This window comes from Anolis sagrei, chromosome 4, assembly GCF_037176765.1.
Source record: "Anolis sagrei isolate rAnoSag1 chromosome 4, rAnoSag1.mat, whole genome shotgun sequence".
Taxonomy (NCBI): domain Eukaryota; kingdom Metazoa; phylum Chordata; class Lepidosauria; order Squamata; family Dactyloidae; genus Anolis; species Anolis sagrei.
In genome coordinates, this window is record NC_090024.1 from 64,491,938 (window position 1) to 64,518,680 (window position 26,743).

The 26,743-nt window shown below is 43.1% G+C and overlaps 1 protein-coding gene across 1 annotated transcript in view; it reads left to right on the plus strand.

Annotated features, from left to right (window-relative positions):
• The first annotated feature begins 412 nt into the window (after positions 1-412).
• Positions 413-26,743, plus strand: part of MTCL1 (microtubule crosslinking factor 1) — a 132,392-nt gene continuing 106,061 nt past the window's right edge. The window contains 3 exon segments of the mRNA XM_067467464.1: positions 413-1,898; positions 21,377-21,601; positions 25,187-25,345. Coding sequence (XP_067323565.1) covers positions 1,008-1,898; positions 21,377-21,601; positions 25,187-25,345 — 1,275 coding nt within the window. The 5' untranslated portion in view covers positions 413-1,007.

Genomic DNA, 26,743 nt, shown 5'->3' on the forward strand with positions numbered 1-26,743 from the left:
TCGAACCTACGACCTGTCGGGTTTTCAGTCCTGCCGGCACAAAGGTTGAACCCACTGCGCCACCGGGAGCTCCACTCCATGACTTCTATGTTCTGAGCCATCCCTGCTGTGGCCATCCACCTGCCCTTGTGCAGGAGAGCCAGAGATGGGGGGGGGGGGGGATCAACAGATTTATCCTCCTCTCCGATGCTGCAAAAGGGCTTGTTTTTGCCAAGCGAGGAAGGCGCCTGCCACTACACACCTTGCTTGCAACTGCGACGAAATCCCCAGGAAAGCCGTGAAGTGGCACCCAGGAGCCACGTCGTATATATTTAAAAGGATCCCCAATAAACGCCTGCGGAGAGGAGCTCGAGGAAAGAAGGAAAGGGGGGGGGGGAGAAGGTGGCTGAGCCCAGGTTGGCTGGGTGACAGGAGGGGAGGAACATGCGCACAGAGAAAAGGGGCAGGAAAAACAGCAGCAGGAGCAGCAGCAGCAGCGCCTGCAGTTCTTCTCCTCTCTATTTCAGGAGCTCAAGAGGAGAAGAGGAAGGAGCCTGGAGGAAGGCGGGAATGGATGGGTGAGGGTCGTGAGGAGGAAGGAAGGAAGGAAGGAAGGAAGGAAAGAAGGAAGGAGAAGGGGAAAGAAGCCGTCGTGAAGGAGGAGGAGAAGCTTTGGCTGTGAGGAGAAGGGGAAAAGAAGAGCGGGAGAGGCGAAGTTGCGCCTCAAGAGAAGGGAAGGAGAGGAGTCTGAGCCTGGAGAGGAGCCCGTGCTTGGCGAAAGGGAAGGCGCCCCTGAGGGGAAGGAAGGAGTCTGAGCCTGGAGAGGAGCCGGCTTTCCTTCAGGGGGACGGAGGGGAAAGGGAGGGCAGGAGGAGAGGGATGAGAGAGCCAAGGCGAGGCGGAGGAGAGGAGGACGCCTTCGCCTCAGGGCTCGGCGAGGAGGAGGAGGAGGAAGGAGAGGAGGAAGAGCGCGGCTCTTGTGTTCGAGGCGAGCCTCAAGTGCTGCTCTTCCTCCTCCTCCTCCTCCGATGGAGACTTTCAACGAGCCCCTGAAGCCGCCCGCCTCGCCCTCGCTGCCGGAGAAGAAGCGGCTCCACCGCGCCCCGTCGCCGGCCCGGCCCTTCCTCCTCCTCAAGGACCCGCTGCTCCACGCCCGCGCCTCGCCCGCCCGGCCCCCGCCCGCGCCCCCCAAGTCCCCCAGCCTCTCGGCCAAGCCCACCACCGGGGGACGGGCCCACTCCCCGGCGCTCTGGACCGCCCCTCCCGCCCGGCTCTCCCGCCGGAGCGGCGCCAAGGCAGCAGCGGCATCAGCAGCAGCAGCAGCCCCGGCCTCGCCGGCCTCCCCGAGCGGGCTCTGCCTGCGGGGCTCCGCCAAAGCCGCCCTCTCCAGCAAGAAGCGGGCCCAGGAGCAGCGGGCCGCCGGGAAGCCTCCGCCGCACCCGCCTCTCGAAGGGGGAGGCAAAGGCAGCAAGGCGGGGAAGCGCGCCTCCTCCGCCGCTGCCTCCTCCGCCTTGGCTCCCCCCGCCGTCCGCATCAGCCACACCGACAGCAGCTCCGACCTCTCCGACTGCCCCTCCGAGCCGCTTTCCGACGAGCCCAGGCTCGCCCAGGCCGCCAGCAGCGACGCCGAGTCCAGCGACCGCGAAAGGGAGGCTCTCCTGCCTCCCCTCCACGCCTCCGAGGCTGCCTCCAGCCAAGGGCCCGCCGCCCCGCCGCCCGCCAAGGCTGAGCCTCCGCACCCAGAGGCCGGCGATGGGCCGCCGGGGGGCAAAGCCGCCCCCAAAAGCAGGCCCGGAGGAGGAGGAGGGGGAGGAAAAGCCCCGCTCGGGACGCCCCTCTTCGCGAAACAGCCTGTCGCCGACGAGGAGGAGCTGCTCCGGGAGATCGAGGAACTGCGCTCCGAGAATGATTATCTCAAGGTAAAAAGCATCCGCCTTCCCCTCGGAGGTCTTTCGGGAGCCAAGCAGGGAAGGCCCCGGGGGGATCCGGGTGGGAGGGAGGCCAACACCCAGACCATGAGACACCTAAAGCATGCTCCCCAAGGGTTGTTGTAGGTTTTTCTGGGCTATATGGCCACGTTCTAGAGGCATTTTCTCCTGACGTTTCGCCTGCATCTATGGCAAGCATCCTCAGCCTCAGGCCCTTTCCTTTGCCCCCTCAGCCGCTTAAGCATTGGCTGAGGGGGGAAAGGAAAGGGCCTGAGGCTGAGGATGCTTGCCATAGATGCAGGCAAAACGTCAGGAGAAAATGCCTCTAGAACATGGCCATATAGCCCGGAAAAATCTACAACAACCCAGTGATTCCGGCCATGAAAGCCTTCGACAAGACATGCTCTCCAAGCTCCACAAGAGAAGGGTTTAATAGGAGACCTTAATATACTTAATAGACCACACCTGGAATATTGTGTCCAGTTCTGGGCAGCACAATTGAAGGGAGATATTGACAAGCTGGAATGTGTCCAGAAGAGGGGGACTAAAATGATCAAGGGTCTGGAGAACAAGCCCTATGAGGAGCGGCTTAAAGAGCTGGGCATGTTTAGCCTGAAGAGAAGACTGAGAGGAGACATGATAGTAGCCATGTGTAAATATGTGAGAGGAAGTCACAGGGAGGAGGGAGCAAGCTTCTTTTCTGCTGCCCTGGAGACTAGGACAAGGAACAATGGCTTCAGACTACAAGAAAGGAGATTCCGTCTGAACATTAGGAAGAACTTCCTGACTGTGAGAGCCATTCAGCAGTGGAACTCTCTGCTCCAGAGTGTGGTGGAGGCTCCTTCCTTGGAAGCTTTTAAACAGAGGCTGGATGGCCATCTGTCAGGGGTGCTTTGAATGCAATGTTCCTGCTTCTTGGAAGGGGATTGGACTGGATGGCCCATGAGGTCTCTTCCAACTTTATGATTCCATGAATATGCCCGAATGGGCAGGAGTCCAATAGACAAGTGGTTGGCTTCACCTTCTTTGAGTCACTTGCCCGTGAAGCTGAAACTTTTGGGGATGTTTCAGCTTTTGGGGGCTTTTGGGGAGGGCAGTAGAGTGTCCCAGTGTCCTCCCAAACCAGTCCCAGAAGGACATCTGGACACCCACCCCAGAAAGTGAATGCTCCTGGGATAATGCCCTGTCTAGAAAGGCCCCATATTTCCAGCAGGAGAGACAACATAATTCTGAATGTCTTTGAAACCTAGATGAGATATGAACTCCCTCCTTTGTATTTTGAAGAGGATGCTTTTTATTTCTAGAAAGATGTTAGTAGAAGCCCTTGACATTTTCATCAGTTTATAAGAAACCCTGGACCTATATCACTATACAGCTTATTGTATTCTGTCTTCTGAGGATTCTCAAAGTGAAAAAGGGAAATGTTTTAGTAAAGATTCTTATTGGTTTTTGGTTTATTGAAGTGTCAAAAGGTTTATGAGCTCCTCAGCTGAAGTTTTGACTGTTTTAGCCAACTACTGTCACTTCTTATCAGTACTAAAGGGAGGAATGAAAGTAAGAGGCCCGGGAGAGAGACTTAGACTCTCTCAAATGCAGAGTGCCTCTTTTCTATCACTGCCCTAAGATTTCTTTGCTTCAGACCGAAGAGTATTTTGGGAGTCCAAACTGGACAAGGAGGTGCCTCAATGGTTGGGTACAAAAGGCTTGTGGGAGCCAACAACTAACAAACTGTTCTTAGAGACAGGTGGCACAAACATGAGCCACAACACAGAAGTTGCACTCAGCATCAAAGGTCCTCAAACTTTTTAAGCAGAGGTCCCTCAGACTGGGTTGCTGTGAGTTTTTCTGGCTGTATGGCCTTGTTGCAGAAGCATCCTTCCTGACGTTTGGTCCACATCTATGGCAGGCATCCTCAGAGGTTGCGAGGTCTGTTGGAAACTAGGCAAGTGGGGTTTATATATCTGTGGAATGTCCAGGGTGGGAAAAAGAACTCTTGCCTGTTTGAGGCAAGTACTCTTTGAAAAAAATTAAATTAATTTCTTCATACAGATAACAAAACAATACAATATGAACCTTAGCCATCTAAAAGATAACATAAAACTGTTTACAATCTTTATGGCTAGGATACAGGTTCCAGTTGTGACTCCCTTTACCATATATCTTAATTAATTACCCCTTTAAAAAACCCCACCCCACACACCCACTCTTACTATCCTTGGTTTGAGGCAAGTGTGAATGTTGCAATTGGCAACATGTATTTGCATTGAATAACCTTTCAGCTTCAAGGCCTGGTTGATTCCTTCCTGGGGGAATCCTTTGTTGGGAGATGTTAACTGGCCCTAATTGATTCATGTCTGGAATTCCTCTGTTTTCGGAGTGTTGTTCTTTCTTTACTATCCTGATATTAGAGTTTTTTTAAATACTGATAGCCAGATTTTCTTCATTTTCATGATTTCCTCCCCTCTGTTGAAATTGTCCACATGCTTGTGGGTTTCAATGGCCTCTGTGTAGCCTGAAATGTTGGTTGTTGGAGTGGTCCAAGATTTCTGTATTCTCAAATAATACACTGTGTCCAGGTTGGTTCATCAGGTGCTCTGCTATGGCTGACTTTTCAGGCTGAATTAGTCTGCAGTGCCTTTCATATTTCTTGATTCACGTTTGGTCAATGCTGCCTATAAGGAGCACCCGGTGGCGCAGTGGGTTAAACCCCTGTGCCGGCAGGACTGAAGACTGACAGGTTGCAGGTTCAAATCCGGGGAGAGGTGGATGAGCTCCCTCTATCAGCTCCAGATCCTCATAGGGGGACATGAGAGAAGCCTCCACAAGGATGATAAAAACATAAAAATCATCCGGGCGTCCCCTGGGCAAAGTCCTTGCAGACAGCCAATTCTCTCACACCAGGTCGCTCCTGACATGACCAAAAAAAAATTACTGTCTATGTAGACTTGTCCACAGCTGCATGGTATACAGTAGATTCCTGCAGAGATTAGAGGATCCCACTTGTTCTTTGCTGAACATTGCATTTGTTTGTCAACCAGACAAGAGTCCTTTCTCCCACCCTGAACATTCCATAAATATATAAACCCCATCTGATCAGTTTCCAACATACCTCATTACTTCTGAGGATGCCTGCCATAAATGCAGGTGAAACATCAGGAGAGAATGCTTCTGGAATATGGCCATACAGCTTGGAAAAATCACAGCAACCCAGTGATTCCAGCCATGAAAGCCTTCAACAGTCCCTCAGACTGTTGAGATGCTGGACTATAGTTTGAAGAAAAAAATGGAAGAATTGCTATGCACATGGCACATATTGTATTTGTAGTTCAAAAAGAAAAACAACTAAAAAACCACCACCATCCCCAAAAAACCAAAAACCAAAAACCAAAACATGAAAAAACAATTATAAGCAGCAGAAACTTACCAGTACTTCAATGGGAAGTGTGGGCTTGCTTTTGGCTGATGAGATGGTCATAAATTAGGGTTGTTGTTATTGTGTGCCTTCAAGTGAATTCAGATTTATGGTGACCCTAAGTCTGAGGTTTAATGCAGGTGTTAGGTAAATGGCCTTGCAGGGCCGCATCTAGCTCACGGGTCTTAGTTTGAGGACCTCTGGTTTAAGGAATGTTTCAGGAAGGCCACAGCTTGGGAAAATCTACTTTTTAGACCGAAGCTCCCAAAACTCCTTAATTAGTAGCCATTCAGAGTAGGATTAGGGGTACAATATTCCCTAAAAGCAACTTTTGCAACCACTCTCTCACTTTTGATGGTGCAATTCCTGCATGGCAGGAGGTTGGACTGGATGGTGGCCCTCGGGGTCTCTTCCAAAAGAGCTTTCTAGGCGTGTCATGTTGGTGACTCACTTTGAGAAACGCATCATTTCACAACACAGTGATTCAGTTTTACTAGCAAACACATAAACCAACCCCTTATAAGAGATACGGACACATACAAAAATGGTCATAATGAAATGCATGGAGACACAAGATAGCTCATAAAATATTACATTTACATGTATTTGAAAATATATGGCTTATTACTTATTTCACGTAAACACAGAGGTTTCTTCTTATGTTCTTGCAACACACATACTGCAGCAGACTGCAGCAGACATACTAACACAGGCATGGGCAAACTTGGGCCTTCCAGATGTTTTGGATTGCAAGTCCCACCATTCCTAACAGCCTAAGGCCTCTTCCTTTGGCTTAAGCAGCTGAGGGGCAAAAGGAAGAGGCCCGAGGCTGTTAGGAATGGTGGGACTTGAAGTCCAAAACACCTGGAGGACCTAAGTTTGCCCATGCCTGTACTAACGTATCATGACATACAGTTTGGAAAACTCAGTTCCACATCAGTGATCATTGACGTCCAGATGGCCCATATGGCATTCTGACTTCATTTGAATATAAAGACTATTATTTATGATTATTCAAATGAGCCATCAATTGAGTGACAGCCAAGGAATACCAGACAATGTAAGCTGTAGGAAGAAACTGGCACTCTCACTTCTGAGTGCCAGCTTCAGTGGGCTATATTGGATAAGATGGAACTGGCAAAATCACTCCAGAAAACCTTATGGAATTCATAGGGCCCCATAAGGAGACAGGTGGCATACACACAAGTGGGAGGAAAGGATGAAACAGGGCCTGGGTTTGTGGTCTGTGAAGTTGCTGGTGGATCTTGTATTTATAGAGGGAGGGAGACTGGCAGTGACAGGGAAGTTGCTTGGCACTTGTTGGAAGATGGTGGTTCAGAAGAAGCCGTGCCATTCGTGTGCCAGTCCTCCACACACTCTTTTCTGTGAGTGCATTTATCTACATTGTAGAATGAATGCAGTTCAACCCCACTTTAGCTGCTATAGCTCCTTGTTGTGGAATCCTGGGAACTGTAATTTGGCGCTCTTTGCTGGAGAAGGCAAAAGACTTTGCACAACTACAACTTCCACCATTCTATAGCAGTTCAAATGACATCAAACTGTATTCATTCCACAGTGTAGATACAGCCTGTAAGGAAGTTTGAAACTCAAGAGTATTGTGTTGTCAAAGGCTTTCATGGCCAGAATCACTGGGTTACTGTGAGTTTTTGAGCTGTATGGCCATGTTCCAGAAGCATTCCCTCCTGACATTTCATCCACATCTATGGCAGGAATCCTCAGAGGTTGTGAGGTCTGTTGGAAACCAGGCAAGTGAGGTTTATATATCTGTGGAATGTCCAGGGTGGGAGAAAGAACTCTTGTCTGTTAGACGCCAGTGCGAATGGCACTGCAGACTAATTCAAGCAGAGAAGTCAGCCATGGCAGAGCACTTGATGAACCAACCTTGTCACAGCATATTATTTGAGAACACAGAAATGCTGGACCACTCTAAAAACCACCATGTCAGGCTACATGGAGAAGCCATGGAAATCCACAAGCATATGGACAATTTCAACTGAAATGAGGAAATCATGAAAATGAACAAAATCTGGCTGCCAGTATTTAAAAAACTCTTAAAACAGGGCAGTAAACAAAGAACAGCACTTGGAAAACAGGGGAATTCCAGGCAGGAAACAATCAGGGCCAGTTAACACCTCCCAATAAAGGATTCCGTAGGCAGGAAGCAGACAGGCTTTGAAGCTGCAAGGCTATTCAATACTAATCAAGGTGGCCAATTGCAACAATCACACTTGCCTCAAAGATGAGTTCTTTCTCCCACCCTGGACCTTCCACAGTTATATAAACCTCACATGCCTAGTTCCAACAGACCTCATAAGCTCTGAGGATGCCTGCCATAGATGTGGGTGAAATGTCAGGAGAGAATGCTTCTGGAACATGGCCATACAGCCTGGAAAACTCACAGCAACCCTCAAAAGTATTTACAATAAGTGATATCCTTTTAAAATAAAATAGATATGGTGCATTATTTATGCTAATCTGTCTGACTGCTGCTGCATATTAACATATATATGCCTTTGTGCACCAGGGTCAGGGAGAAGTCTGCAATAGACATCTGATAGCTTTCTGTTTATGTCCTGTTATTACAGCTTGAAGCCACTCTAGCATATTTTGTAAGAGAACATGATCAGTGAAGAAAATCACGACATTTATTTATCCTTTATAAAACTGTCCAAAGAGCATGTTTTACTGAAGTTATATCCTAGTCCTGACTTCTTGGTTGAACCTCTTTGCAATGTAAAAGGATGACTTCATGGTTCTGAACCTCAGCATTTCGGTTCAGAGATTATATATATATATATATATATATATATATATACACATACATACATACATATATATATATTTGCAACAAGCTTTGGGAAATATTCCAAGTTTATGGATGTTGAAGGTCTGAGAGGAAGCGGAATTATGAAAATGTCAGATAAAGGCACTTGTGTGCATAATCTTATTGCCTTATAAAAGCCTGGCTTGCGTAGGCTGCGTGTCAGTGTTGTGGAGGCTGGTTAGAAATGAGACAGAGGGAGATATTTCAGTTCCTTAAAGCTGTCTTTCTGTCTGTCTGTTGGTGATCCTTCCGAATTATTATTATATAAATGATCTCTATTCAAGGAGCTAATATTCTCTCCTTGCCTTTAAAAATAGCATTTCATAATACAACTTGAAAGGATTAATGAAAGAATTGGAAAAGACCAAGAAAGGTTTTTCAGTTTATTGTTTGTGAAAGAAAAGACTAGCAATGGGCTTTTCTGAATATATGTAGTGTAAGGCAGACAACATTTTTAGTGGGTTTTAACAACTGCTTGGCAGGCAAAATTTTAGCAGTGGCTTTTCTTCCCATGGAATTAATTGGTACAGAATATTCGTTGGCTAATGTTTTGCCTGTCAGGCAGCTGATAACACCACAGCAGTTCTAGCAGGGAGAGGTTAGCAATCCTGTCTCCAAGATATGCCAGTATGCTTTAACTGTATTTGACCCCATCATTCAGCAAGTCTTTTTTTCATTTCCATTAATGTGGTATCCTGCTAAGTTATAACGGGATGGGTAAAATGCAGCATCGCATGGATCAACATGGAATGAGGCTAAACCTAGAGTAGGAACAAGAGAAGAAGACCCTTCCAAAAACTATAAACAACTTATAAAGGAGTATGCATATAAATACCTCTGTGTAAATGTGTACCCTGGCTACAATTTGACAATGTAAAGCAGTGTTTTTCATCCTTCCTAATGTCGCGACCCATTAATACAGTTCCTCATGTTGTTGTGACCCCTAACCATAAAATTATTTTTGTTGCTACTTCATAACTAATTTTGCTACTGTTATGAATCATAATGTAAATATTTGATATGCAGGATGTATTTTCATTCACTAGACCAAAGTTGGCACAAATACCCAATATGCCCAAATTTGAATACTGGTGGGGGGGGGGGGGGGATTGATTTTGTCATTTGGGAGTTGTAGTTGATGGGATTTATAGTTAACCTACAATCAAAGAGCATTCTGAATTCCACCAATGATGGAATTGAACCAAACTTGGCACACAGACCAACAGAAAATACTGGAAGGGTTTGGTGGGCATTGACCATGAGTTTTGGAGTTGTAGTTCACCTACATCCAGAGAGCACCGTGGACTCAAACAATGATAGATCTGGGCCAAACTTGGCACGAATACTCATTACACCCAAATGTGAACACTGGTGGAGTTTGGGGGAAATAGACCTTGACATTTGGAAGTTGCAGTTGCTGGGATTTATAGTTCACCTACAAACAAAGAGCAATCTGAACCCCACCAATTATAGAATTGGGCCAAACTTCCAACATAGAACCCCCATGCCTTGAGGGGACTCACTGGCATGAGCCTCCCTCCAGCCTCACATGCTCTCCCTCGCCTGCACATGTACCCCATGCTGCCATGTGCTGAGCATGCCTGCTCTCCCCTCCCTGCTTGGAGTCTCAGCCCTCCCCTTGACTGAGAGGCCGACCAATCACAGCAGAAGGCTTTTGGGGAGAGGATTCGTCATCTGTTTCCAAAAAGGAAGAGAAGGACAAGTGGAGAGATCTTCAGCCTTCTCTGCCAAAGGGGTTCCTAAGACCATCAGAAATATAGGTTTTCTGCTGGTCTTTGGCGACCCCTCTGAAATCCCCTTGCAACCCACCCCCCAGGGGTCCCAGGTTGAGAAACACTGATCTAAAGCAACAGCAACAACTTGAAAAAGAAAGAAACTAGAGGAACAGACTTAGAGCGATGTATCCAAAGAATTTTGTAAAAAAATATATCAGAAAGCACACACATATAATTTATGACTGAAGCATGCCACCATGTCAGAAATAGGTGACAAAGTCTATTACTGGTGACAGGCACTGTTTCAGGTCAGGACAGTTTCCTTGGCATTAAGTAGAAAAAAGTAGTAGAGTTGGGTGTCATCTGCATACAGGTGGCACCATACTCCACAACTCCAGGTGACCTCTCCCAGCAGTTTCATGTACACTTTAAACAGCATGGCAGACAAAATGGAACCCCAAGGAACCTCACAGGTCAATGGGCAGGGGTTTGAGCAGGAGTACCCCAGCACCACCTTCTAGGTACAGCCCCCCAGGAAGGACCAGAGCCACTTTAAGACAGTGCCATCCCAATGAGACAACCCAGTAGGATACCATGGTCAATGGTCTTGAAAGAGGTCCAGGATAACTAACAGGGGCACACTCCCCGTCTAGCTCTCTTCGTAAGTCATTTATCAAGGCGACCAAAGCTGTCTCTGTTCCATAGCCAGGCCTGAAACCAGATTGACATGGATCTAGATCAGTGGTTCTCAACCTGTGGGTCCCCAGATATTTTGGCCTTCAACTACCAGAAATCCTAACAGCTGGTGAACTGGCTGGGATTTCTGGGAGTTATAAGCCAAAACACCCGGGAACCCACAGGTTGAGAACCACTGATCTAGATAATCCATTTCATCCAGAAATCCTTGGAATTGGGAGGTCACCATGTGCTCCAAAACCTTAATAAGAAAGGGAAGGTTGGACACTGGCTGATAGTTGTCCATTATAGAGGGGTTCAGGGATGGCTTTTAAAATCTAGGTCTCACAACTTTAGGCAAGTTGGAACTTTGCCTTGTTCCAAGGAGGCATTGACCACCACCTTCACCCACTCTGCCAGTCCCCCTCTGGCATGTCTGATCAACCAGGAAGGGCAAGGATCTAGAACACATGTGGTAGCTCTCACCTCCAAGGATCCTGTCCACATCCTTAGGCTGGACAAATTGAAAGGTATCCATCAACACTGGATAAGCAGGAGCCAAAGTTACATCCTTTGGAACTGTATCAATAACAGCATCCAAGTTGGAACAGATCTGAGCAACTTTATCTGCAAAGTGTGTGGCTAAGTTATTTGGTAAAATATTGTGTAAATATGGCAAGAATAGGAGCGACAAAACAGGAAACGCTGCATTAAAAATCCAAGGTTTAAGACATGTGGCAGGCCACAGCTTGAAGGAATCTACTTTTGAGATTGAAATTCCCAAAACTTCTCAACTAATAGTAATTCAGAGTTGGATTTAGAATTGGTTTAATAATCCCCAAAAGTAGCTTTTACAATTTCTATATTATGTTTGATTCTGTATTCCTGCATGGCAGGTGGTCGGACTGGATGGCCATTGTAATCTCTTCCAACTTTATAATTCTATGCTCATTTATACCCAGATGGTCAATATGGCAGTCTGATCTCATTTGAATGCAATGCTTATGATTATTCAAAGGAGCCATTGTGAACCTCCGTCTCATATATTCAACTCTTCTGTCTAGTCATAGGGACATCAGAAATCTTCGCTTTGGGTTTTAACTTCAGTTTATTGCTTTGTTTGATATGAAACAACCCAGCCTGATACCTTAATCTTAACCAAGTCCTATTGAAATAAGAAAACATCACACCATGATATATTGCTATAAGAGGCTACAATTATGATTAATCACAATTTATTTTTCAGACATCTAGTCTGTTGATTCAAAATGGAAGTAAACACTCCTGGACCTCTCCTTGCAGATAGAGGGGTAGGCATGAATTCAAGGCTTCAGGAGGATTTTTCAAGTAACAGTACACCATAATATCAGTGTATCTCATTGTGGCCTCTGTCTTGCATATTGCATGCCCAAAAGCTCTTCAGATACAAAGTGTGCATGGTCATTCTGATTTCAGAGTGGGTTAGACAAACAACAGATGTTTTAGATTTGTATTCATGTAGTTGAGGATATGGATCCTCTTTCCATCTCTTATGAGCTGTCATCACATTCTGAGTATGTGGGGAGCCAGATAATTTAACACACACCCTAAACTGTAGTCACTACAAATACGATAAAAGCTAAATGTAGCATTTGAAAAATAATGTATATTCCAGATGAGCACACATTGTTTGTGCTTCATGTATTGTGTACATTTATTGGTCAGACTTCACTTGGAATACTGTGTCCAGTTTTGGGCAGCACAATTCAGGAAGGATATTGACAAGCTGGAACGTGTCCAGAGGAGGGCGACAAAATGGCAAAAAGTCTGGAAACCATGCCTTATGAGAAGCTGCTTAGGGAGCTGGGTATGTTTTGCCTGGAAAAAAGAAAATTAAGTGGTAACATGATAGCAATTTTTCAAAATTTGAAAGGATGGCGTAATGAAGATGAAGCCAGCTTAGTTTCTGTTGTTACAGAGATTAGGAGCAATGGATTCAAACTGTTCAACAGTGAAATATTCTGCCTTTCCTTGAAGTGTGGCAGATTCTTCTCCTTTGGAGGTGTTTAAACAGCTGGTTGGCCATAATGTCAGGAGTGTTTTGGTTCTTTATTCCTGCATGGCAGGATGGGATTGGACTGGATGGATGTTGTGGTGTCTTCCACTTTATGATTCTATGTCCAAATGCACAATTTAAATTATTTTATATTAATTGAGAAATAAATTCCTACTGGGTTAAATAACTTTGCCAAAGTTCACACAGATAGAAGACATTGTTCCAAAAGTGTTATCTCATATGATTCTGAACCTTACACTATGTGCTTCTCTATATCTTCATCCATGAAAATATGCTCACCAGTGATTAGTTTCTAGAAAGAAATGTAATCTGCAAACTACAATATTTGATCGAATCTCAGATGGAAAAGACTGACTCTGTTTCACATAAGAATATTGGTCTCACAAAAAGGTGCAGTCACATATTCCAGGAAATGTTCTTTTTTAAAAAAAAACAGCCAAGAAATAATAGAATTGATGGAGGTTATTGGGTTTTTGTTATTAAATATAAGAGATCAGTTTTGTGGACGGATGGGATGCTTTTGTGACAAGAAAGGAGAGGTTTAATCTGACCTTAGGCATCAAACTAGCATAGACCCTTTCAATTGCAAGCCCAGTCAGCTGCTGGAATAAAAGACCAGCTTGGTAAACAATGGCTGTGGGTCCATGTGTCTTGTTAGCCACAGCTGTGGCTCTGCTGAAACATGGCATTGTCCAGGGGAAGCAGAGTGGATTATTTGTATAATGTGACAGTGATTTCCATCTGTATCTTTCAGTAGATCATATTAAAGTATCACTGGGCAGATGACTACTCCAACTGTTTAAAACCATAGACAATTGAAAATACTTTTGACTCTCTAATTACTCTAATTAGGTTTAAATACATAACCATACAGAGCAGGCCCGTAGCCAGGATTTCATTTCGGGGGGGGGGGGGCTAAAAAAATTTTCAGGGGGGGTTTCGGGGGGGGGCTGAGTTTTGGGGGGGGCTGAGTCTGAGTGAAAGAGGGTTTACCCTAGCAAACCTTTTGTATCATTACCCCAATACCCCCATGCATATGGGATATATTGAGTATGGTGATCAGATCATGATATGAATAAACATAACAGTTTAAATAATGCACCAGTAAGGCCTTTTCGCGAACCACCATGAAAATTTCGGGGGGGGGGGCTGAAGCCCCCCGAGCTCCCCCGCTGGCTACATGCCTGATACAGAGGCTTATGTTGTACAATGTAACAAAAATTGCAGATCCACAAGAAACACACATATTTCAAATCATGTACATTGTAACTGATACAAATGTCATGATATTTATTTAGAATACTAGTAAGTGAATCTTTGAACTGGGATTTTTAGATTAGAATATACATTAGAATAATTAATTGAATCTAAGAAATGACCATAAAGTTTTTGCTATGAGAAATATATAATATTTCTCATAAAATGTTCATATTTACATGATGCAAACATACTGAAGTCAACTAAATATAATATATGAATACAGGTTGAGTATCCATTGTCTGAAATCCTGTGGACCAGAAATATTTTTGATTTCAGACTTTTTTCAGATTTCAGAATACTGTATTTTCACACATATACATAATCTTGGAGAGGTTACCAAAGTCTAAGAGCAAAATGCATGTATCTGTATACAAATTAAAAGTGAAAAAATTATGTATATGTGTCGCTGGGGTGCTTGCTTATACAGACAGGCTCCCACCTTCACAAATAGCAATAACTCCCAGCACTCAGGAAACACCAATGGCCTCCCCTCCAATGACATTGCAGGTTATAGAGAGCACCATGAATATGTAGCCCAGCCCCTGCCAATGTTCTCCACAAACACCATACTGCCCACCATCCAAGTGAATGCTTTTATAAAGGGACAATTTCATCCTAGAGTTGTAGGTACTAGGATTTGTAGTTCACCTGCAATATAAGATTACTCTGAACCCTACCAATGATGGATCTGGAATTAACTTAGGACACAGGACCCCCATGACCAACAAAAAATATTGGAGGTCTTTGGAGGAATATATAGGAGTTGTAGTTCACCTACATCCCAAGAGCATTATGAATCCAAACAATGATGGATTTGGACCAAACTTGACATGCATATCCAATATGCCCAAATTTGAATACTGGTGGGCTTTGAGGGAAATTGACCTGGACATCTTGGAATTGTAGGCACTTGGATTTATAGTTCACCGGCAATCAAAAAGGACTCTGAATTTCACTAAAGTTGGAATTGGATCAAACCTGGCACACAGAGCACCCAGGACCAATAAAACATTGGAGATCTTTGAGTGAAATTCACCTTCATTTGGGGGAGTTGTAGTTCCCTTACATCCAGAGACTACTGTGAACTCAAACATTGATGGATCTGGACCAAACTTAGCACGCATACCTGATATGCCAACATTTGATTACTGGAGGGGTTTGAGAGGGGAGAACTGACCCTTAATTTCTGAAAGTTGTAGTTCACCTACAACCAGAGAAACCGAAACTGTAACCCCACCAATGATGGACCTGGATCAAACTTGGCACACAGAATTCCCGACTAATTCAACCTATTGGAGGGGTTTGAGGGAACTGACTTACCATGGTGGGAGTTGTAGTTTACCCTGCAGCCAGAGAGCAAACTGAACCCCATCAATGATGCATCTACAGAAAACTTGCCCAACATAACAAACTTTGGGTTGTTGTAGGTTTTTTTGGGCTATATGGCCATGTTCTAAAGGCATTCTCTCCTGACGTTTCGCCTGCATCTATAGCAAGCATCCTCAGAGGTAGTGAGGTACCTCTGAGGATGCTTGTCATAGATGCAGGTGAAACGTCAGGAGAGAATGCCTTTAGAACATGGCCATATAGCCCAAAAAACCTACAACAACCCAGTGATTCTGGCCATGAAAGCCTTCGACAATACATATAACAAACTACTGATGGGGTTTCTGGGAGTTAACCTGACATGATGTGAGTTGTAGTTCACCCACAACCTTATGCATTTTGTAAAATTTAAAAAATGACTTTTTCAAATAACCCGGGCAATGCCGGGTACCCAAGCTAGTATTTCAAAAATACCCTATACTTTATGTATTAGTTTTTATTTTTAACTTGAAATTAGTATGGCAAGTTTTATTAAGTTAGCTTTAACACATGCCCTAGGAGAGTAAACATGTAACTAGTATTGTGGCAGTAATTGGAGGCATAGGAGGTCTTCCATTCATTTTAAATTTAAGCTTTTCTTTGGTTTGTCAGATGCTAAATACAAAGTAGTCAATATAATACTGTCTCTTCTGTTTTCACAATTTTTCTGAATAAACCAGTTCAGTCTTTGGCAATAGGGAAGCAATGCTGAATGCCATTGCCTTGAAACTTGCAGTAGTGTCAGTAGGGCTTTGCAGGGAGGATTAAATAGAAGGTTGGCAGAGTAGTAGCATTATAGTACATTGGTTATCTCAAGGCATTGTGCTTTTAAGCAGCAATCCTTTCCACATTTTAGGCTTCAGAAGGATTGTAGTTGACATTCCAAGCAGACTTACATGAAAGTAAGCTTTATTAAGCTCTGGGCATTTCACTTCTGTATAAGCAAGCACTGTTTCTGTGTCTACTAGCAAGATATAGGATTTCAGTCATAATATAGATTTAACTTGCTATCCTGCAGTGTGATCTTTTGATGGCCTCAGTATCATAGACATCATGCTTTATGAAGTGTTCTTGTGATTGGAGAAAGGATGTTAGTGGCATTTCCAAACATAGGTCACCCAAGTTAGGCACCTACTATAAGAGCATAAATACAAGTGACCTAATTTCATTTTCTGTTTATTTGCAGTGATGCTAAGCAACCATATGCACCTACTGCCAAATCTAATAATTCCTCCTGTATTTAGGGGTTGGAAACTACTTTTTATTTGAAATGCTATAGGAGTAATAAGAAGTATTTAGCAACATTAAGACAATGTTTCCTTGGTAGACCATAGGCTTCATCAAGCATAGTCTTCTTAATTTTATTATTTTCCTTTAATCCTCCTTTTTCCTAATATAGAACCTCAAGGCAGTTAATACTAAGAATGAAATGGAAATAGGAGCAGCTCATAAAATAATGCAAATAACATGAAAATATAAATATAACAGAAAAAATTCAAATAATTTGTTATATTACAACCATTAGCTTTAAAAAAATGTTATATATTAAATCTTTATCCCAAGCTGGATCTACACTGCTCTATATCCCAGGATCTGATCCCAGATTATCTAGTTTGAACTGGATTATATGAGTCTACACTGCCAGATAATCTGCAATAATCTTCAATAATAATCTGAGATCATGTCCTGGGTTTAAATGCATTTGGCAATCTAGATCCAGTTCTAGTCATACCACCCTTTAAAGTCCAATCTCATCAGTGTATGAACACCTGATCACAGAGAAATGTTTTACCAGCTGATGAAAGGCAAGCAGGGATGGGTCCATCCTGGTCTCTTTAGGAGTGGTTCCAGAGTTTGAGATCAGCCATGAAAAAGACTTTAAAACTGTGATAATGGGGAAGACAGCTCATCTCTCCTGGTCCTTAATGTTATAATCAGGGGGCCACATAGGAACTATTCCTCAAAACCTCTGGAATATAGTGTCACATTTGTATAGAAAGAGTAAGCAGAGTGACATAAGTTAATTTAATTAGATCATCGGTTCCCAAACTTTAGTCACCCAGATGTTTTCCACTTCAGATCCCAAAATTCCAAAACCACTGAAGGACCAATGTTTGGGAACCACTGCTCTAGATCAAGGCACTTTTGATCCAAGCAGCTCTAGGATCGGGCATTCATGGAGATGGACACAATGCCATAGAGCAGTGTTTCTCAACCTGGGGGTCGGGACCCCTAGAGGGGTCGCGAGGAGGTATCAGAGGGGTCACCAAAGACCACCAGAAAACACAGTATTTTCTGTTGGTCATGGAGGTTCTGTGTGGGAAGTTTGGCCCAATTCAATCATTGGTAGGGTTCAGAATGCTCTTTGATTGTAGGTGAACTATAAATCCCAGCAACTACAACTCCCGAAGGTCAAGGTCTATTTTTCCCAAACTCCATCAGTGTTCACATTTGGGCATATTGAGAATTCATGCCAAATTTGGTCCAGATCTATCATTGTTTGAGTCCACAGTGCTCTCTGGATGAAGGTGAACTACAACTCCCAAACACAAGGTCAATGCCCACCAAACCCTTCCAGTATTTTATGTGGGTCATGGGAGTTCTGTGTGCCAAGTTTGGTTCAATTCCATCATTGGTGGAGTTCAGAATGCTCTTTGATTGTAGGTGAACTATAAATCCCAGCAACTACAACTCCCACAGGACAAAATCAATACCCTCCCCCAATCCCACCAGTATTCAAATTTGGGTGTATTGGGTATTTGTGCCAAATTTGGTCCAGTGTATGAAAATACACCCTGCATATCAGATATGTATATTATGATTCATAACAGTAAGCAAAATGACAGTTATTTTTATGGTTGGGGTCTAATTTTATGGTTGGGGGTCACCACCATATGAGGAAGCGTATGAAGGGGTCGTGGCGTTAGGAAGGTTGAGAACCACTGCCATAGAGTGTATATGCTCTGTCCACAAGCGTTGGAAAGTTTGTTAGAGGGTTCCAAGAGAAAACCCGATAGATTAAATTGATAGTGATATATTTTTTGAACTGAGTAGGTGCAGAGAGATTCTAAACTATTTATATCATGAAAGAATATGTTTCTTCTGTATCATAGATATCAACGTGCGTATCTCTCTCCCAAGTTCACATGCCCAGTCACAACGTTGTCACCCCAGAAACTGTCTCCTGGGAATAGAGATGCTATTTCTAGGCCACTGAAAGGTTACAGTGAGTGTAGGCAAAGATAAACCAAGATTGGGAACAAGGCTGTCTACTGGTACATGCTCCTTCCCATTGGAAACAGGAGCAGCTCATCTGTGGAAGCAGTCCCAGGAGTCAATCCCCACAGGGCCCATGGTTTAAGGTCCGGATCTTTCCAGGTGTTTTACTAATCTGGAGCAAACTGGGAAATCCCAGTTTTCTCTGGATTAATTCATTTTTACCTGAGGTGTCATTTGGATACCTCAGGTAAAACTGAGACAGGTCCTAGGATATGGGATTTTCTGGAAGGACCCTCTCTCTTTAAATGTTGTTAAACAATGTTTGCAGCAGTATTTATTTATTTATTTATTTTATTTCACGCATTTCTACCCCGCCCTTCTCAACCCCCAAGTGGGGGACTCAGGGCGGCTTACAAAAGGCACAATTCAATGCCAACAAAACAATAAGATAAAACATATATAAACAGCAATTATAAACAATTAAAACAATCAATTATACATCATAATCAATAAAACCAATCTAATGCTCAATGTTCGCTAGCTCAGAGTCCGTAAATTCATTCCACATTGTCAAATCCTATCAATTCTAGTCGTCATTGTCCTTTGTCTATCTGCCAGATTACCCAAAAGCCTGGTCCCATATCCATGTTTTTAATTTCCTTCTAAAAGAGAGGGGGGATGTCGATGACCTAATTTTCCTGGGGAGTGAATTCCACAGGTGAGGGGCAACCACCGAGAAGGCCCTGCTCCTCGTCCCCACCAACCTCACTTGTGATAGAGGTGGGGCCGAGAGCAGGGCCTCCCCAGAAGATCTTAAACTCCATGGCGGGATGTAGAGGGAGATGGGTTCGGACAGATATGCTGGGCAAGAGCCGTATAGGGTTTTGTAGGTCAAAACCAGCACTTTGAATTGTGCTCGGAACTGGATTGGCAGCCAGTGGAGCTGACATAACAGAGGGGTAGTATGATCCTTGTATGACACTCCGGTGAGTAATCTGGCTGCCGCCCGCTGGACTAATTGAAGTTTCCAAACAGTCTTCAAAGGCAACCCCACGTAGAGTGCGTTGCAGTAATCTATTTGGGATGTAACAAGAGTGTGGACCACTGTGGCCAGATCTGACTTCCCAAGGTACGAGTGCAACTGGCGCACAAGTTTTAATTGTGCAAAAGCTCTCCGGCCACCGCTGAGACCTGGGGTTCCAGGCTCAGCAATGAATCCAGGATCACTCCCAAGCTGCGAACCTGCACCTTCAGGGGGAGAGTGTAACCCCATCTAACACAGGCTGTAACCCTATGCCCTGTGCAATAGCACACTTAACAATACATTTGGTAGAAAACATTTTTAAAATTACACATCTGATGTTTCAACTGATCAGTTTTCATGTTGTGAGTGGTGCTATATTTTCCAAATAGAAAATATGTTATTGTTTTCTTTGTTTTTTATGTGTGATTTGGATTTAATGTTTATATATTTGTTTATTTATGTCTACACTGACATGAGCAACAAGAACCCCTGGGATTACCAAGTCTATATTTGGGACCTTTTCAGTTTCCCTGGAACATTATTTTTCTGCCTCCCTAAAGGATGAGTTGTCTCTCTAGAAATTCTTTTTTCCTTATCCTAAAGACAAAATAAAACCCATTTTGCAAACTTAAAAGCAGACTGTTTTTGGAGGTGCTTGACTGGCAGCTTCTATGGTCCTGGAAGGGCCTGAAGAATAATGACCTTCTAGAGACACTCACCACAGATCTATCCATATGATAATGTTGTATTCCACTCCCATTGCATTGGCATACCCATAAGATCTTCTATTATTAGTTTTTTAAAAATGGTATGTTAAATATCTTGATTGTGTTGTTCTGTAGAAAAAAAAATCAAATGTTTCATATTTCAGTCCCTTTTCTGAAGGGATAATAAACTGCAAAACTGAAGATGTACATGCCTTTGTTATACGCATATTGGGAGAAGTGCTCTTATTGTTGCCTTCCAGCTTGAGTTTTCTTTTGAAGTGTGGAACTAAATTAATAATAGAGTAGTTGGAATCCCTGGAGTCACCATCTAGCAAGTTAATGGCCTACACAGTGAAGCTGAAGACCTATATATAAAAGTTTTAGCTTGGGAGGTTTCAGGTATGCACTGAATCTATTAATGGGAATGACAGAGTTGGTAGAATGGATTAGTCTTATTCTACTCAGAAAGTAATTTATAGCAAGCTTAGGCCCCCGACTCAGGAAACACATTTAGTGCAGTTTTGAATCAGAAAGGTTAATAATTCCAAGGAAGAGTTAACCTGATTTATTTCTGGTAGCATAGCAATGATGGAATGTATGTGAGGGAGTAAATATAATGGTATAGTAATAAAAGAAAATTTCAACTTTGTGTGAACTCACTGCTCAGACTGATATATTTGTTGGAAGCAGTTATATGTTACCTTAAAGGGTATAAGTTTTGTGCTACAGAAATTCCTTGGCTTGAAGTATGAAGTTGGATGTTTGAAAGACAGGGACAGGCACTCACTATATTGTTATATGCATTCACAGCTACAAAAAAAGTCAGATAATACTTATGTATACCTAATATGAATTCCTTGCTGAAAATAAAGAATTCTGATGTCTGTAAAAGCTAATACTCCCCATCCTGTCCAGTTTATGATTAATGTGAAAACTGAATAGGACACAACAGCAGTGCATTGTACAGAATTGATTAATGATGCTGTTCTCATTACTTCCTAAGATGTAAGTTATAATTGGTACCAACCTGCTGACATTGCTTATAACATTATTCCAGAGAATGTATTTCAGTGAACTCTGCATTGAGTGGAAATGGCTGATTCCCTCTGTATTTTGGAAAGAGTGAAGGATAAATCACTGGATGCCTGACATTGTTTTTTGTTCTGACAGGATGAGCTCGATGAACTCCGAGCTGAAATGGAAGAGATGCGTGACAGCTACCTTGAAGAAGATGTTTACCAACTGCAGGAGCTAAGGCGAGAGCTAGACCGTGCAAACAAGAACTGCCGCATTTTGCAGTATCGTCTCAGGAAAGCCGAGCAGAAAAGCTTGAAAGTTGCACAGACGGGTCAAGTTGATGGGGAGCTAATTAGAAGTTTAGAACAAGATCTAAAGGTGAGAGGAGCACTTGTGTCTAATACTCTCCTTGTCAGCAATGCAGTCTTAGACAGCTTTCCAAAATTCTACATGTAGAAGCCAAAGGCAGAGCCCCAATTTATGCACCTTCTAAGATAACCTGTCGAGAGCCCCTGGTGGTGCAGTGAGTTAAAGGTCGCAGGTTCGAATCCGGGGAGTGGCGTGAGCTTCCGCTGTCAGCCCCAGCTTCTGCCAACCTAGCAGTTTGAAAACATTCAAATGTGAGTAGATCAATAGGTACTACTCCAGCAGGAAGTTAACGGTGCTCCATGCAGTCATGCTGGCCACATGACCTTGGAGGTGTCTACAAACAATGCTGGCTCTTCAGCTTAGAAATGAAGATGAGACCACCACCCCCAGAGTGGGACACCACTGGACTTAACCTTTACCTTACTAAAATAACGTGTAAAACATTTGAAGTTTCAAGTGTGTACGGAATGAACATAGCAGCAATGTGGCACAAGAGACATGTAAGACTACAGGGAAACTCTTGATGATTGTAGAAGTCATAGCTTTTGCTGCATGGAGCACCAACAGGCCTTGTGAAAAACTGAATGACTTTCAGGTATCTAACATTAAGGGATCTTCTAATGTAAGTAGCTGAGACCGAAGCACTTCAGAATACAGGAAATCATATTTGATGAGAGAAGACATATATTCTCTCCCCTGATGAACTCCTTGCATTGGAAGGCTAAGAGCCACCGCAAAGTAGGCTCCTGCGGGAGCAAACCTTGCGAGCATGTCCTTGACGTCATGAGACTGCGCCTCTCTCTCCGCCCCTTTCTCCGCCCCTTTCTCCGTGTTAGAGAAGAAAACCACTGGTTTTTCCTTTGCTAGGGCAGCATTGCCAGCGTTCTCTCTCAGTTGAATTCTGCCAACTGAGAGAGTACGCTGGCAATGCTGCCCTAGCAAAGGAAAAACCACGCTGGCACTGAGAAAGGGGCGGAGAAAGGGGCGGGGCGAGAGGCGGAGTCTCATGACATCAGGGACGTGCTCGCAAGGTTTGCTCCCGCAGGAGCCTACTTTGCGACAGGTCTAACATGTTATAAAGAGGTGTCGCTGACGAATACCTATCTCCTAAAATGTGAACTTTCCCTTTGAAAGGAACTTTTTCCATGAAGGAACATTCAAGTAGACCTTTTCCCTTTCTGCATTTGGGAAGAACATTGCCAGAGGATGACTGTGTTAAAATGGAATTCTGTTGTCCCAGAAATGAGGACAAGTTACCCACAGAACAAGACTGAACATTCCTTAGTAGGCACTGTGTATTGAGAAGAGAGTAGGTGTATGTGTGCATGTGCTGTTCTTTAAATCCTTTGCTGCCCTGCTCTGCTGTTTCTGTTGTTGTTTTTATCAGAAATCTCTATATGAATGGAAAATATTATAATAATAACAAAAATTATACTGATAATAGTATTAGATATACAAAATGTAATTAATTAAATTATGTGGTATTTTAATATCACAGGATCCTAAAATGTAACTATTGTGCAATCTCAAGAACCTAATTAGTGACCTTGTAATAAAATAGTGCTCCACCAACTCCAACCTTGTAATGTAGATGGGTTGCAGTACCCTTATTCTTTTGGAGTAGGCAAAACTAATGTATTTAATATTGTTATTTAATTTTAATTCATAACTTGCATACATATAAACACAAGGTTGTTATTTATGAATGAAGAAGAATCCCTTTTTCAGAGATTCATTTAAATACCTTCACAAACCGTTTAGCATATTTAGCTGGGCAAATTTTCTAGAACATGTGTTATAGAATTAAGCATAAAGGCTGAAATGTGATCATGAACAAAAAAATTGGCTAAGACTCATCAAAATTCTTAGAATAATTTATCGTGCTTAGGCTGACTTTGCCAACCACGTGACAACAAAATATCATTTGGAAGATCATATTATACATGGGATTAGTAGCTCTCAGGAAGGAAAGTGAAATTAACCCATTAATAGGCTGGTTCAACTTAGTTATGGGACCCAAGCAATTGCTTTGCTGTTCCAGCTCACACGGATATGCAAAATTTGTTTACAGACTGTATCTGAATGTGTTCTTCATTTAGCAGTATTCCCAGAAATTAGAGGGGAGAATGTTTGGATTTGTCAGCGATATTGATCTTGGAGATATTGAGATACTGATCTTTGTTAATGACTGCTAAAGTGTGAATTCTGGAACTAGAAGAAAAGTATTCCATCAGCTTTAAATGGCATAGCAGAATTTAGAATAGAGAAAGGTTTTGTTTTGTTTTTTTGTAAAAACCGAGTATAATACCTTCTGTGTATGAGATGATATGATTATTGGAAAATCAAATGTTATTGTCATATCTTGGATTAACAAATCGCAAGATCAAATTAGACTTACTACTGTTGCTACTGCTGCTGCTATTACTGCTGCTACCATCACCACCACCATCATTATGTTTATTTACATCTCATCTTTTTCCTTGTGTTCCTCAAAGTTGCTTACAAGAATTAAAAGAAACATGCAAAAATTAAAAATATAACTAATCTATTAACTTAAAACTAGTTAAAATGTAGCAGTTAAAAACAAAATATCAACAAACTCAGATAAAACATTACAGCACAATTCTGCTTCCCTTGAGCTGTCAGTAGTCAAAGGCCTGCAAAAAATGTCTAAATCCGCCTATGGAAAGATAGCAAGAAAGATGCCAGTGTGGCCACTCTTGGAAGAGAATTCCAAAGTCTAGGAGCAGCCATCAGTAAGGCCCCTTTCTGGTGTCCCATCTGATTTACCTGTGAAGATGCTAGGACAGAGTGAAAGGCCTTTCCAGAACATCTTGAGATATAATCAACTTCCTATGTCCTTCAGATCATCTAGATCTAACTTATATAGGGCTTTAAAGGTCATACCTGGTGCTTTAAATTATGCATGGAAATGAACCAACAGCCAGTGAGTTATTGTAAAAAGTGAGTTGTGCGCTCCCTGTAACCAGTCCGTTAACCATCCAACTGCAGCTTTTTGGACTACCCGAGGTATTGGAATGCTTTTCAAAAGTAGCCTCATGGAGAAGTCATGACAGTAATCCAAAAGGGATGGAACGAAGGTGTGTGTCAACAGGACTAGATGCGACATGTCTTGGAATGACCACACAATTATGTGCTGTGTATTTCCCCCCTTTGCCACAGTATTTTCAGCAATGCATATAAATCTCTAAGGTAAAGGTTAGCTGTAGTTCCCTCCAAGCCCAATGGTGGGTGCATTCAATGAATTCACTATTCTAAGGATGCTCCTGTTGGTGGGAAGGAGCGTGAGGCAAGGACTTTGATGCTACCTCCCTCCTTTTGCAGTTTGAAGTTTTGGTGTGCAGTTTTGGAGATTCTTGCAATCCTCTGTGACAGTTCTACAAAAAATGTTGAGGATTGTAGGGGGAGATGGACCCATCACTATTGCTTCTTCCATTCTATCAGTAGACAAGTTCTGTAGGAGCAAAAACATTCCAGTTGGCAATTGAAAGAGGACTTTAGATCTAAATCTGTGTATTTATATGTTATGCTTTGATAGTAGCTTACATAATTTTGTTTTATGCTTTAAAATAGGTAGCCAAAGATGTATCTGTCAGGCTGCACCATGAACTGGAGAATGTAGAGGAGAAGCGTGTGAAAGCAGAGGATGAAAATGAAGTCCTTCGTCAACAAATAATTGAGGTGGAAATATCCAAGCAGGCATTACAAAATGAGTTGGACAGATTGAAAGAGGTAAGTTGCAGGCTACAACAGATTGTTAGTAAAGGCAAATTTGTACAAAAAAGAAGAAAAATCAACCCAAATCCCTTTAAATTAAAATTTACTAACAACGCCATACCAGTCATAGGCGTTGAATATCAGATGTAATGCTAAACTATTAATTATAATATCACTTTTAAAATTAGTCAAATCTATTGCCATGGGTTTTTTTTTACTCCTGCCTCTACCTCTAGTGCAACTACAAGGAAAATATGGTAAATTATATTGTTTCTTTCTCTTTTTGAAAACCAACATCCATTTGTCATATATCTGAATCTGCATGAATTGTGTTTTACTAACTGTGGATAAAAGGTGACTTCAAACCATAGAGCAGGCCTGCACAAACTGGCAGTAGTAAGGTACCAAAATTAAATAGGCTTCGGACCATAGATAGGTTTTTAGCACCTCACTCAGGGTTTTCAAGAGTGCGCATTCCCTCAGAGCAAGCAGTAAAGTGCATTAGCCTCAGGGTGCATCCACACAGCATGGGAAATGTGCAACCTTCTGCGCTTTGTCCTGAAGTAATTTGACACCTGGAATGACCTGGGTCTTTCAGAAGACCCAGTTCTTTCCAGCTGTGGGCCCTGTGTGGATTGGGCCCGGGAATCGCATCGCATCACTTCCGGGTCCAATCCACACAGCTGTTTTAGGTCCGGAAAACCCAAGACAGCCCCATTCCTCCCAAAACTCCTTAAAAAGGGCAAAGAAGTAAAAATTACTTACCCGACCACCATTAAAGTGCTGCTGGGTATCTCCTGGCGTATAGAAATGATGCACTGGGGGTGGGGGTGGGAGGAAAATAGCTCCTTGACCTCCCTTTCTCCCAGCACACCATTTCTATGCTCCAGAAAGGAGGGCCAGCAGCACTTTAATGGTGGCTGAGTAAGTAAGTTTTACTTTTTTGCCCTTTGGGGGGAAGGGTTCTTTTATATCTGGGTGTCGTGCTTGAAGATCCAGAAGGGAATCTAGACACCCTCCCCCCAAAAGATGCATGGGTTTAAACCTGATTGGGTACAGGTTAAAGGGCTGTGTGTAACTGGCTTCTGTTTCCCTGCCTCCGCTCAGGGCCCTTCCACACAGCCATATAACCCAAAATATCAAGGAAAATAATCCACAATATCTTCTTGGAATTGGGTTATCTGAATCCACACTGCCATATAATCCAGTTCAATGTGGATTTTATACACCTGTGTGGAAGGGTCTGCGTTGCCTCTATTGTCACCTTCTCTTATGGAGGGCAAAAACCTCCAATTGCACTGTTCATCTCCCCTATTTGTGATGGAGAAACTTAGCTTCCCCACAACAACTTCATGGTGAACCTATGTTTCTCCCTTAGAAATGAGGAGAATGATTGGTGGGGACTTGGTGGTT